Consider the following 14,861-nt stretch of genomic DNA (forward strand, 5'->3'; position numbering starts at 1 on the left):
ATACGTCTCTGACTGCTCTGTGATGTCCATCTTCCAACTACGCCTGGATCAACCCTTCTTTCTCCCGCCCTCAACTATGTCCTCCAGAAGTGATCACTGTAGCCTATCAGCTCTGGTTAAATGGCTAAAAGATTGACATTTCCTTTTCTGGATACCACTAAGAGTTCCTTTAACTCTTGCTGTTTCAAGTCCAATACCTCTTCATTTGTCGTGTGGTCTGCGGATGGAATTTTCAGCATATGTCTCAGTATCCATGGAGATGTTACCTTGGAGGGTTTTAAGGCCATAAGAGATTTCAGAGATAGGGAGGGGGCAAGACCACGGAAAAAATCAAAGACAAGAATGGGAATTCTAAGATTGAAGTGTTGCTAAATTGGGAGCCAACGTAGGTCAGTGAGCGCAAAAGTAATAGGGGAATGTTGCGAGTGAGATTAGAGGCAGCAGAGTTTGAATGATCTGAAATTCACAGAATTTGGGAGGCCAGCAGGGAGTGCTTTAGAATAGCTCATTCTAGAGGTAACAGAGGCCTGGTTGAGGGTTTCAGGAGCTGAGGGAGTGGAGTCGGGTATTATTACAGAGGTGGAAATGCGCAGTCTTAGTGATGACATTGTTATGTCATCTGTTGCGCACAACGGGGTCAAATATGATACCAAGGTCATGAATATTCTTGTTCAGCCTTAGACATTTGCTCAGGAAACAGATGGAATCAGTAGCTAAGGTTGCATCAAAACACTGCAACAAAAATCTATGAGATGTAACAGCAATGTGGGAGTGCAATGAAACGTTTTGGTTTGGCATTTGCAGACATGGACTGGTTATGTACAGTCTGTACTCTGCCTATTATGAACAACCGAAGGAACATGATCAATAAAAGGGCTTTCCTTTTGTATAGGTAAAACTTTATAAAATTTGAAAAGGGAAGCCAGGTTCACGGCAAAACCTCAGATGCATGTGAAAAACACCAGAGAGAAAACCAGCAACTGCTCACAGCTCAGTGAAGAAAACAAGATGATAGTCTTAAATTGGCAATGCATTTAAAGAAGTAATGCATATAAAATGGCAATGCACTTACAGCAGCAACCAGAAGGAACAAATGGCTAGGGACAGGAAATTTGCAGAAGACTCACAAAAAAGGTCCCGAAGCAATGAAGACCTCAAGGAATGGGCAACAGAAGATCTCAAGGAGGAGGCAATAGAAGACCCCAAGCAAGCAGCAATGGAAGACTTCAAGGATGATGCAACAGAAGACCTCGAGGAAGAGGCAACGGAAGATCTCAAGGAAGAGGCAAGGGGAGACCTCAATGCAGGAGCAACAAAGACCTCAGAAAGGAGGTCTAGGACAGCAGGTGAACCGTGGTTAACATTGCTGCCTTACAACGCAAAGGACCTGGGTTCGATTCTGACCTTGGACGACTGTCTGTGTGGAGTTTGTATGTTCTTCCCGTGTCTGCGTGGGTTTCCTCTTGGTGCTCCAGTTTCCTCCCACATGTGTACGTTAGGGAGATATTAAATTGCCCCTTAGTGTCCAAAAATTAGGTGGGGTTACGGGGAAAGGGCGGGGGAGTGGCCCTAGGTTCAGGTGCCCTTTCGGAGGGTCGATGCAGACTTGCTTGGCCGAATGGCCTCCTTTAGCATTGTCGGGATTCTACGATTCTGAGGAAGAAATAGAAGACTTCAGAAAGAGAGCAAAAGAAGACCTAGAAAGGACAAATTCAAAGACCCCAGAAAGAGGGCAAACAACGACCTCAGATAGGGGTAATAAAAGAGGACAATGAAAGACCCCACAATGAGGGAAACAAAAGATCCCACAAGAAGAGCAATAAGTGAATTACAGAATGGAAATAAGTCAACAATTCATCGGCAACAGACTTGACCAACATTAAAGCCGAAAGGATTTGGCTAAAGTTAAAAAAAGTAGAAATGAAGGCTCCATGAGTGAAATGTTTCCGTTCAGTGAGAACATGATGGATTCCCCTAGTTAGAAAGACAAAAATTAAAGACTTCAAAATAAATGAGAAGCTATTGAAAATAAAGAGGAATCGGTAAAAAGAACTAAAGCTCCGTTGAAGACATTAAAACAACAAGATGAAATGACTAACGACAAACATGGAGAATAAAATAGTCACAAACATTTACGGAATTAAGTTAAGAAGAACGAGAACTTAATAAGACAATGAAGAATAAGCTGAACTCCATGAAAAAGCAACTGGAAAATAAGAACAAGCCTGGTGAAGAAATGAATCAGGAGAATAAGAGCTTGAAGAAGAGAAGCTTGGCAATGAGAAATTAACTGAAAAGGTAAAAACATTGAAAATGACAGCAGAGGCAGCAATTCAGACTGAGAAAGAAACGGAGAGTACAGTGCCAGGACAGGATTGCTGAAATGGTCACACTAATAGAAAAGCACAAGAACCAATATGATAAAATTGTCGATGAAAAAGATGCTGAATTGAAATGCTGGAAAGAGAATAAACTTCATCACACGACCTAAGTGTCAGAAAGGGAGCATCACAATTATTCATTTACACGTGACAGACCAAATTGTGAAAGAACGGCCAAGACTTTGTTATATTGTGATGATATATGCCTGTGTGAATTATAATGTAAGGTGCTCGGCAGAGCCAGGGTCAACGTAGAACTGGAGAGTGGTGTCACCCACAGAGTGTTTTATGTAGTCATATGGTCAGAGAACAGCCGAGGACAGAACTCGGCAAACAGCAAACCTGCATGGAACAGCTCCATGCAAGGTTATATTTGGAACTGTGCATAGTTAAACACCGATAAAGGTGTTTATGTTTAAACACAGAAGCCATTGACAGACCTCGTCAATGAGTCACCACCGCGGCAACAATAACAAACCATATTAAGTATATAATATGACATGCTGTCGGTAGTGGATCAAGTTGGATCCCCAGAATTATTGTATCTCCTATTGTACCCATTAGATATGGAAGGATGGATCATTGGTAAACACGTGGACCACTTGAGAAGTAGAGAAATGCTCCAGCAGTCAGAGTTGCCATCAAGAAATGTTTTCAAACCCATAAGCACTGGAGTACCTGATCAAACATGTTGTTGACATAACTGATGTTTGGTGTAAACAAATTGTAACAAACTGCCTGTGCCAGAAGAGGTACCCGTCATTGCAGCTCCTATTAATGTCGATCCTTTGGAACCATCTCAAACTATAGAATTACGCTGCTCTACCTGAAACAGAAGACCCCCTCAAAGACTTGATAAATATTTGTCCAACTCATGTATATAATGCTTGATTAGAAATCAGGACTGAGTGACTTCGTTATTGAGGTTTATATAAAGGAGTTAAAGGGGGAGTGGTGATTGTCCCTTTAAGGGTCGCAGGGCAGAGTATGGGTCACCTGGCTTGTGGGACCAATCGGATCTCAGAGTGGGTAGTCACCCCAGGAGTTGAAGTCCTCTTTTATGCAGGAGACATGTCGGGGACTAAGGGCAACAATCTGGCACTGTACTGCTGTACTGTGGCTGCTGTACTGCTGTGCTCTTATGAATAAATCTTTTTGGTTTTCTAATTAAGTCTGTGAAAATGCATCATTAAACACCCCATATGTCTTATATATGTAAACAGTCTGAAGAAGGTATGTGTACAGTGAAGACCTGTGTGTACACGCAGAACCAGCCTTGAATAAATAATTCACATTATAGTGTTACCGATCCCCTCTTGAGTAGTCAGTGCCTTGTAGTAGCTGTCACTGATGTCAAAAGACAAATCTTCCTTGTCACCACTTCCTCCTGTTTTTGAATTCAATTTTGATGTCCCAACCTTTTGCTTTTCTCACCTGAACTTTGACAATCTTGGTTTGTTTCATCCTGCATCTGAGGCCTTGACCATTTGATCTTAAAAGAAATGTAAATGATGAATTGAGTAAGGTCGTCAAAGATTTTTCACTTGGCTGGATGGGTGCAAGCAACAACAAATGTCCAGCGGTTTGATGTTGTCCAGGTTCAAGCAGTCTGCCAAATCGGCAATCCATCCGCCTCCTTACAAACCCACTACTCCACCGTGGTGTACTGTGGCTGCAGAGTACATAGGATGCACAGCAGTGACTCGCCAGGGCTGCTCCACAGGCACCTCCCAAATCCATGATCTCTGCTGCTCAGAATGGCAAGGGCAACAGGTACGTGCCAAGACCATCATCTTCAAGTTCCCCTCTCAGTCACATACTATCAGCTCTACAGCGGCCGCAGTCCCCCGGTCTCTTAAATAAGTGTTCAGTCTTTGTGTGCGAGCCCCATCAGTGTGTGCTGTAAGTTTACTTGTCCACAGCAGAAATTGTTGCTCAACCTGACCCTGTCTTCACCTGATACCGGTGACAAATGCATGAATTAAAAATTATATAATTTATCATATGTCTGAGGCTGTTTAGCACAGGGCTAAATCGCTGGCTTTGAAAGCAGACTAAGCAGGCCAGCAGCACGGTTAGATTCCCGTACCAGCCTCCCCGGACAGGCGCCGGAATGTGGCGACTAGGGGCTTTTCACAGTAACTTCACTGAAGTCTACTCGTGACAATAAACGATTTTCATTTCATTTTTTCATTTCATGTCTGTTGCAGTCATGTTATTAAAATAACTTGGGTTAAGGTATCCAGGTTATAAGGCTTTCAAAGCTGTGATTAAGGGTGTAACATCTAGGCAGGCTGTGATGTCACTCATGGGAGGGGCTGGGTCTGTTTCTAGTTTTGTTTTCAGCCCTGCCCCCTGTCTTTCTTTGGTTTAATTTTAGTGTTCTGCTCTGGGTTCTGAGGAAAGGAGCTGTCTGTCTCAGAGTAACTTGTTGGCTAAAACACTTGCTCCCGTCAATTGATAGATACAACGACTTTATCTTTAAATTAAATCATATCTTTATTGAACACATTATAAGATCCCAATGCTTAGCATCACTACACGAGAGGTTCTATCATACACTGCATTGAAAACACATAAATAATTCTACCTTTCTTTGCCACCACAAGTTCACAAGAATAGGTTAAACAGTTAATACTTATCTAACTTCTGGTCGTGGATTTGTGGAGGACGTCACTACCCAGTCACATTTGGCCAGGCACAAGTGGGAATTAGACACCATAATCAAACTGGAGGCTTGAGGCTTCTTTCTTCTGGGCTGTTGTTCCTCGAGGTTCCGCAGATGAAAATCACTTTGTCTCTCCTTCTTATACAGATCTTGCCGGCACTGATTTCATGCTTCTCGTCATGTGCTCACAGGACAGCACTAATCAATCAGTGTCTTTTTTGGTCACGATTGTTCAAAAAATCGTGACTCGCTCAGGGGTCATATTTCCTCTCAGGACACGACGCACAGGAGCCTGTATTTAACCACTGTCAGTCCAAGGCATAGCAGCAGCCATTGTCCAATCAGCTTCTGTGCTCACTCCCTGACTACACGTCCTGTTCTTTACTGTAGAGTCTCACTGTTTACGCTGCTTATGCTGATATAGGGATGGCCTTTCTAACCATCAGGCTTTGCTGGTATCTTCACTTTGCTGGTGCCTTTATGAATATCCATCAGTCTTTTTTAACTTGACCAAATTTCCCAGTAGGATTAGGGCCACGGCTACAGGCTCCTGAAAGCTTTTCTCCAAGGACTTTGTGAATACATCTGTAAGCCACTAAGTGTTAACTTTATTAATAAGTGGCATTTGAACTGTATGTGGATTTTGCTTAATTGAAATTTTAGAAGTAGATGGGAAAGTAAGCCCAAAGACCATTGTTAAAAATGTGATGGATGTCGGGATTTCAGCTGTACTGTATTATAAGTATTTTTGCAGTAAGGGTGAAAAGTCCGGGTTAGTGCTTGTGTGACTGCTGTCTTCATGTTTTAATAGAATCCTGGTTGAAAAGCTTTTGGAAGCCTGGGATGGAATTAAACCATCATAAATCACTTGGGCTAATGCAGTTTTGTTTGGATTAAGGGGATTCCATGTTGGAGTTAATTAGATTTCAGCTTAGTAACATAGCAGGAATTTTGCACAGAACAGGTCAGTGGCGTGCTAGATGAAGCTGTGACCACAAGGTAAGCAGTTTGCTCTTTGCAGTTCAGTTAAAGGATATGTCTGCAGACAGAAGAGCAGTGTGGTTGGAAAGGTGAAAACACCAGCTGAAACAGCTTCTGAATAAATGCAACTAGTGTTTCTGCATGGTTCCAAAAAGATTCAGAACTTTTCTTTCAGTGGCACAGATCTCTCTTTCTCAAAGAACATTTCTGTCCAACAGGTGCAAATGATATTTAAAGTGGATTGAGAGCTAAGATGGTTTTTCTTGTTGTTTGATTGGGAATAAATGTAGCAGTTAAGTGTTTATATGCACCATATTAAGTAGCATTGTTTAAGGGGTAATTATGAGCCATTTTCTGGTGTGATGGTAAGGATGGTAATAAAGTTTGTTTCAACATACCATATTCCTATTTTGTGTGAAATCACTCCTGGAGTGAGGTATTCTCTCCTCACAGTCTTACAAAATTAAAATAAAATATTGGGATTTCTGTCCAGTTTCATAGCCACTGTTGGGGTCTGATCTGGAATCATAATATTAAGAATTGTTTAACTGTTAATTAAAAAGCTTTGTTTTCTTCTATATTAATGGAGTTAATCCTGCGTCAATAATAAAGTTTGTTTTAATACAAAATATCAATATTTTTAAGTGGAAGAACTCAGGAGGTGGTGGTTGGGGGTGGGGAAGTATCATTTACTCACCGTTTACAAATTGAAAAATTGTTTGGGTTTTGCATCTGTTTTCCTGATATAAATTGAGGGTCTGGTCCCGTTCTGTAACATGTCCGTGTAAGTGATGACTGATAAAAGGGCATCGACCCTTTGAGCTGATCTTCCTACAATACCCCCCTCCCCCAACCTTTTACCCAGGATCACTGTCTTACCTGGCATTCATTCACAAAGTGCAGATTGGGAATCAAAGGTAGTGACACGTTCTGATCAATATGGCTGAGTATAACACCATTTAGTACATCAAACATATTGTTCATGGACTAGCACTTGCCATACAGTGCAAAAGTTGAACATGCTACTTGCCGTGATAGGGAGATATTAGGAACTTGGGTCCAGAAATGGGGTCCAAAATGTAGCAGACAATTTAAGGGTTAAACAGATGGAAGGAAAATGCTGTTAGCCCGGACTCAAAGGGATACACCCACACCTGGCTGAGTCACATGGTCCCATTCAGACTTAAACTTGTTAGGGAATGCATACGGCGCTTCACTCGAGATGCATTGTCTTTTGGGACATTACTGCATGGCCAACCATTATCCTATTACAGAGTCTGATGACCCATTTCTCTGTCAATGGAAGATAGTTGCATATGAATGGCATAGCTCTGGTCTTTTGTATAAATGGGAGCAGACAATCAAGCAGCCCAATTACAGTTGATAAGTTCCAGTCTGGATGTTCCAGAGGAGGACCTTTGTTTGAAGGGCTGAACCGAGCTGAGAGAGAGAGAGAATGAATTTGGAACAGGCAAAGAAAAGAGAAGGAAGTAAGCAGCCACCAAAGAGGTCATGAAAAAAGCCACAGAGAAGGTTTTGGAAAAGGGTTCCAAATGAATGTCACTAACACAAGAAAGATTGCTTCCTAAATGCAAGTGTTGCCTTTATCTGTATGTGTAAGTGGAACAAGAGCTGTATTTTATGACAAATGTTGTTTAGTGGAAACTAGTGTTAAGATTAAGAAACTGCGTGTAATCTGTTAGTGTTAATTTGAAGTTTAAAAGTTTAAATATTGTTTTCTTTTCTCTTATTTTAATAAAATTAGTTTATAAAATGACGAAGCCCTATTTCTTATATTATCACTCTTGAAACAAATCGATCTTTCTGCATGGCCTTAAAACTTAAAAAAGTTATGCGTCTGGTTCAATCTCTTAGCCATTGTTGAGGGCTGATCAGGCATCCGTAACATACTGGTGTCATTGACCTCACTGTTGGTTGTGGGATTAAGAAAATGTATTATTAATTTAATAAAGCAATTTTATTCTCTTTCTAGGTTTTAGATGGTCTCTACCTTGGAAATATTAGAGGTAAGTGAGGTCACCGTTTCTGAAATATTAAGATTGCTATGGATTTAAATTGCATTAATGTCCCATGATATTCTTCAGCCCAGCATTTGAACAAAGCCATCCATCGCCTGCTTTAAAATACAATGGCCAGTGCTGATATTAGCAAACAATAGAACTTCATGTCGTAGAAATGTAGAAACTTACAGCACCGACTGTGGCCATTCAGCCCATCGTGTCTGAGCCGGCTAAAAATAAATCCAAAACTAATAGCACTGCCCAGCTCTCTTCCTAGCCTTGTACCTGCCTCTGCTTTGGGTAGTTGCCCAGTCCAACCTTCAATGATGAAATAGCCTCTGTGAAGTAGTTGACTAGGGTCCTGAATCTTAATAAAGGAAACTATGATGATATGAGGCGTGAGCTGGCTGTGATCAATAGGGGAATGTTACATAATGGGATGACAGTGGGTAGGCAATGGCAAACATTCAAAGAGCACATGGAACTGCAACAATTGTTTATCCCTGTGTGACACAAAAGTAAAACAGGAAAGGTGGCCAATCCATGGTTTACAAGGGAAATTGGAAATAGTATTCGATCCAAGCAATAAGTATACAAATTGGCCAGGAAAAACAACAGGTCTGAGGATTGGGAGCAGTTTAGAATTCAGCAAAGAAGGGCCAAGGGATTGATTAAGAAGGGGAAATAGAGTAGAAGAGTAAGCGTGCTGGGACCAGAAAAACTGACTAAACATTTCTATAGGTATGTGATGTGAAAAAGATTGGCGAAGACAAATGTAGGTCCCTTACAGTCGGAAACAGGAGAATGTATAATAGGCTAAGCAACTAAACAAATGAGGCCACAGATAAGGTACCAGAAAAGTTTGGGAATGCAGGATTTAGTGAGAGGAAGGAACTGAAGGAGATCAATATCATGTAGAGAAATAGTTTCGGGGAATTGAAGGCTGATAAATGCCCAAGACCTGATAATCTACATCCTAGAGTATTAAGGAAGTAGCTCTGGAGATTCTATAGACTCTGGAACAGCTCCTGCAGATTTGAGGGCAGCTAATATAACTCCACTATTTAAAAAGAGTGGTAGAGAGAAAATGGGAATTATCGACCAGTAAGTCTGACGTCGGCAGTAAGGAAAATTCTAGAATCCGTTATCGAGCACTTATATAACTGTGGCAGGAACGGACAGAGTCAGCATGGATTTATGAAAGGGAGATCATGCTTGACAAATGTACTGATATTCTTCGAGGATGTTACTAGTAGAGTTGATGAGGGGGAGCCAGTGAGTGTGGTTTATTTGGATTTTCAGAAGGGTTTTGACAAAGTCCTGCATAAGAGATCAGTGTGTGTAAAATTAAAACGCATGGGATTGGGGCAGTGTGTTGAAATGGATAGAAAACTGGTTGGCAGACAGGAAACAAAGAGTAGGAATTAACGGGTCTTTTTCAAATTGGCAGGCAGTGACTAGTAGGGTACCACAGGAACCGGTGCTAAGGACCCCAGCTATTCACAGTATATATTAATAATTTAGATGAGGGAACAAAATGTAATATTTCCAAATTTGTAGGTGACACCAAGTTGGGTGGGAAGGTGAGCTGTGAGGAGGATGCAGAGATCCTTCAGTGTGATTTGGACAGGTTGAAGGAGTGGGTGAATGAATGGTAGATGCCGGATAATTTGGATAAATGCGAGGGTATCCACTTTGGAAGCAAAAACGAGAAGGCAGACTATTATCTGAATGACCATAAATTAGGAGAGGGGAATGTGTAATGAGACCTGGGTGTCCTCGTACACCTGTCACTGTAGGTTAGCATGCAGGTACAGCAGGAACTGTTCCAGAGTCTATAAAAAAGGCAAATGGTATCCTGGCCTTCATTGCAAGAGGATTCGAGTACAGGAACAGGGATGTCTTGCTGCAATTATACAGGGCTTTGGTGAGGCTACACCTGGAATATTGTGTGCAGATTTGGTCTCCAAGGATGTCCTTGCTGTAGAGAGAGTGCAGAGAAGGCTTACCAGACTGATTCCGGGGATGGCAAGTTTGACGTATGAGGAAAGATTACGTCGGCTAGGATTGTATTTTCTGGAGTTCAGAAGGATGAGGTGGGGTTTCATAGAACCCTAAAAACTTCTAACAGACTAGACAGGGTAGATGCAAGAAGGATGTTTCCGATGGTGGGGGTGGCCAGAACCAGGGGCAGAATTCACCGCGAACCGGCGGGGCGGGCCACTCCGGCGCCGTGGAGTGGCGTGAACCACTCCGGCATCGGGCCGCCCCGAAGGTGCAGAATCCTCTGCCATTGCATAGACCACCAGAAAAAGGTAGGATGAGATTTTCCCACCACATTCGGACGTGATCAAAACAGGTTCCTCTGCACCTTCAGGGGCTAGGCCGGCGCCAGAGTGGTGTGCGCCGCATTGGCCGGCGCGGAAGAGGCTTGGCACCATGCCAACCGGCGCTGAAGGGCCTCCGCCGGCCGGCGCGGGTTGGCGCATGCGCGGGAGCGCCAGCGTGTGCTGGCGTCATCCCAGCGCATGCACAGGGTGGGTTCATCTCCACGCCGGCCATCGCGGAACATTACACCGGTCGGCGCGGAGGAATAGCGTGCCCTCGTGGCACAGGCCCGCCAGCGGATCGGTGGGCCCCGATCGCGGGCCAGGCCACCATGGAGGCACCCCCAGGGCCAGATCCCCTCGCGGACCCCGGAGGCTGCCCGCGGAGCCAGTCCCGCCGGTAAGTACCAGGTCTAATTTACGCCGGCGGGACCGGCCTAAAATGGGCGGCCACTCGGCCCATCGTGGGCCGGAGTATCGGCGGGTGGGGCCGCTGCCAACGGCCCCCGACCGGCATGGCGCGATTCCTATCCCCGATGAAAAACCGCCGCCGGAGAATTCGGCAGCTGGCGGGGACGGGATTAACGCCACTCCCCCCCCCCCCCTGGAGATTCTCCGACCTGGCGGGGAGTCAGAGAATCCCGCCCCAGAGGTCACAGCCTGAGGATACGGTAGACCATTTAGGACAGAGATGAGGAGAAATTTCCTCACCCAGAGAGTGGTGAGCCTGTGGAATTCGCTACCACAGAAAGCAGTTGAGACCAAAACCTTGTGTGTATTCAAGAAGCAGTTAGATATAGCATTCATACTGAATGGCGGAGCAGGCTCAAAAGGCCGAATGGCCTCGTCCTATTTTCTATGTTTCTGGTCACCAGGAGCGTGTCCATCAGGGGATTCAGATTACAATTAAAGTCACTGCCCACAAAACAATTGGCCGAAGCCAGCTCCGCAATGCCCAAAAAGACTTTAGTGATAAACTCCGGGGAGTAATTCTGTCAGCCATGTGTATTTGTGCAAGCCCTTCGAGAATCACATATACACCCCTCTTATCCTTCACACAATTCTCCACATTGAAGGGAACATTCTTGTTGACCAAAATTGGCGTTGCTGCTCACTTAAAATGAGACAAAGAAAACCTGTCCCATCCATTCCTGCCGAAACTGTTCCAGGAATATCGTTTAAAATTAGTCACTGCCATTGCAAAGACCATCAGAAAAAGGTAGGATGAGATTTTCCCACCACATTCGGATGTGAGCATAACAGATCAACCCTATCTCAAGACATACCATTAGAATATTCCGATAACGTTCTTCTCTCAGATAAAAGACCCGGCTGTACCAATGCAAGATATAGTCAACAACGTAGAGACCCCAGCACAATACAAATAAGGCTAACAGTATGACCAGAGTAACATTGCCACCAGGAGACAAACTCAACAAGGAGAAGAGTAAAGCCAACAAGGGAATGGGAGCCAAATGCCTTTTCCTCCTTTTGAACCCACCCATGAAGACCGAGGCCTTCCACCCGCCTCCCCGGTTCTGTCATGGATTAAAGAGAGGACACCAAACAGTCAGAACTACCATCATAAAGAAATGGATAATTAAAAAAGCCGATGGATAATTAGCATGCGACACATCTACAAAGAATGAAAGTCCCTGGAATATTTAGAGATAAGGGAAAGACATTCAATACAATGCTCAAATGTGAACACCTCCCAGTAAACAGGATATATGACAACATAAAATCAGACAAAAAACAATATGATGGGTGAAAGTCCAGATTTCAAATTCCGTGAGCTGCAGATTGTTCGTCAAGGTCCCTGCCTTCTCAGTCAGGCTGGTTTAGCTCAGCAGGGGCTGGTTTAGCTCAGCAGGGGCTGGTTTAGCTCACTGGGCTAAATCGCTGGCTTTTAAAGCAGACCAAGCAGGCTAGCAGCATGGTTCAATTCCCGTACCAGCCTCCCCGGACAGGCGCCGGAATGTGGCAACTAGGGGCTTTTCACAGTAACTTCATTGAAGCCTACTCGTGACAATAAAGCGATTTTCATTTTTTTTTCATTTTCATGTGTAGTTTTTAAGTTAGGACTTGTTTAATTATTTAACTGAATTTAATTCCCCAGCTGCCATGGTGGGATTTGAACTCTTGGGTAGTATTTGAAGGAAGGCATAATGCGCCGACTCTCGGAAACCCACTGCCATTTAACGCTCACTTGAGCGTCGATTGACAGTGGGGGGGGATTTCTGTCTGCCCTTGGAACCCATCCAGGTATAGCGCTGCAGTGGCCCAAAGAGGTACTGCAGCGTACTGCCTGGAACTAAGTCTCGGGGTCAGGAAGGGGAGGGTGATCGGAATGACAGGGGGGGGGGGGGGGGGGTATTTCCAAGGTCCCGGGGAGAAGTGCCCCTAATCTGAAGGGATCTTCAGATTGAGGTGCCCACCCACCACCCCCTTCCTCCCCCCCAACCAAGATGGAGAAAAGGTTATTTTTCTGTTTCCCACCCTACTCACACTCCTTTCCGCCAGCCTTAAAATTGAAGCAGGGTAGGGAAAAGTCCCTATGTGGCCATTAAGTGGCCACTTAAGGGGCTTAATAGGTGAAAGGGTGGGTTTTCTGCCTAAGGCCCTGCTCCCGAACCATGAAATTGCATCTGGCGTGGGGCAGGTGGGATCCTGGGAGGAATCCCGTCCATGCAATTTTATGCCCCCCCCACACACGCCTCCTCAGAGTCATTGGTGGGAGCATAACTTTCTGCCCCTTGTACCCGGATCATTTGCCCAGGGACATAATCACTACGTTACTGTACCCCAAACTAATCTGACACCAGACTTACACTCAACAAAGTTGCAGTTTGGAATCAGTCCTTGTCACCTCCCACATTTCATTGATAAATAACGGCTACAAGATTTATTTCTTCCCGTGGACGATCTCAGAAAAAAAGTCCAAATAGTAATTGTGTTCAGAAGAAAACCCGGTGTACGCAGATGGCAGAGGCCCCATCCTTAGCTATATTTCACTTTGAAGGTTCACCACTTGCTCTGTGAAGGTTTCAGCACTTCCTGTGTGTATATTTAGGCTAATTGTGTCACTGTCAGCGTTAAACAACAGGATGTTAATCAGAGCTCGACCCTTTTTCACCACACCTTACTGTTCTTTGCTACTATTCTGTTTGTCGTCCCTCCATTATTGCATTCACAGAAACAGGAGCAAGCCATTCAGCCCCTCAAGCCTGTGGCTTCGTTCAGTTAGATTGTGGCTAATTTAAAAAAAAATCTCAATTCCATTTGCCCGCTTTGGTACAATATCCCATGAGACCCTGACCTAACACAAATCTATCAAACTCTGTATTGAAATTTCAAATTGACCCTCAGCTTTTGGAGAGACCTGTGGATTTCCAGTTACCGTTTCGGTGAAGAGATGCTTCCTGACGTCAGCCCTTAATGGCCGAGCACTCATTTTAATATTGCACGCGCATGTTCTGGAATCCCCCACCGTAGGGAATAGTCTCACTCTCCCTTTCTCTCTACTCCTTTTAAATCTTCCAATCATTTTTACTTTTTCAATTGGATCACCTCTTAATCCTCTACACTCGAGGGAATATAAACCGACATTTCAGGGTATTCCATTCTTTTTATTTTAAATTTTCTGAATTGAGGAAAATTGATGAAAATTGTTTGGGATTTGGCACTAGCCTCAGAACCACTGGACTGGACTAGATGAAAGGAATAATATCAGCCGGGAGTCCTGCTCCTCATACCAATCAATCCAGTCGAAACGGTAGTTAACAAGAACTAATCAGGTAGAATGTGTCCACCAGTAGCTCCTCCCGCACTGAGAGGCTGTCTCAGATCGATGGGTTATATACCTCCTCAGAGAGGCGGAGCCAACAACAACATCAACGCAACAATAGTAACAGTGAGTAAATACAATAATATGTACAACAGCCGTGAGTAAATACAATAATATATACAACAGCCATACGTGGCTCACCACAGCTCCTAATCTTGTTCTGATGGCTGCGGTAAAGCACATACCCTCATGGGTGGTCAAGTGAGGAAAGAGTGGGCTCTGCTGTGATGGCTCCCATGGTTCAATAGGTCCATTGGGCACCTGGGGGAGATGTGTCCAGAGAGTGGTTGATGCCCGTAGAGTGGATTCCAGGCAAGAGTCAGCAGTTTCAGGAGAGGAGTGCAGAGAAATGAAGGAAATCACTTACTTTGTGTCTATTATGAAAGAGGCAGAGAATTGAAGGTGAAATGTGCAGAGGTTGGAGTTCAGGGTCACTTTGTGGATAAATGTCAGCACTCTTCTGCTGAACTCTTGGCTGTTCCCATTGTGTAAAAGAAGAGTGAAATGGAGCTTCGCCATCAGTCAGCTCAAGGCTGAGCCTGGAACAAACAGTGCTGTTGCCTTCTGCGTAAACGCTCAAGAGAATGGGAATCCCTCCTTGCTGCAATGTAATTTTGCAACATTTTGCTGAGGCAG

At 44.1% G+C, this 14,861-nt stretch overlaps 1 protein-coding gene across 1 annotated transcript in view; it reads left to right on the forward strand.

Moving 5' to 3' along the window:
• dusp22a (dual specificity phosphatase 22a) overlaps window positions 1–14,861 on the forward strand; it is a 167,930-nt gene that overhangs the window by 13,250 nt on the left and 139,819 nt on the right. Inside the window, exon 2 of the mRNA XM_038806287.1 lies at window positions 8,024–8,057. Coding sequence (XP_038662215.1) covers window positions 8,024–8,057 — 34 coding nt within the window. The remainder of the gene's footprint in view (window positions 1–8,023; window positions 8,058–14,861) is intronic.

The sequence above is a fragment of the Scyliorhinus canicula genome, chromosome 9 (genome assembly GCF_902713615.1).
Source record: "Scyliorhinus canicula chromosome 9, sScyCan1.1, whole genome shotgun sequence".
In the NCBI taxonomy this organism is placed as follows: Eukaryota; Metazoa; Chordata; class Chondrichthyes; order Carcharhiniformes; family Scyliorhinidae; genus Scyliorhinus; species Scyliorhinus canicula.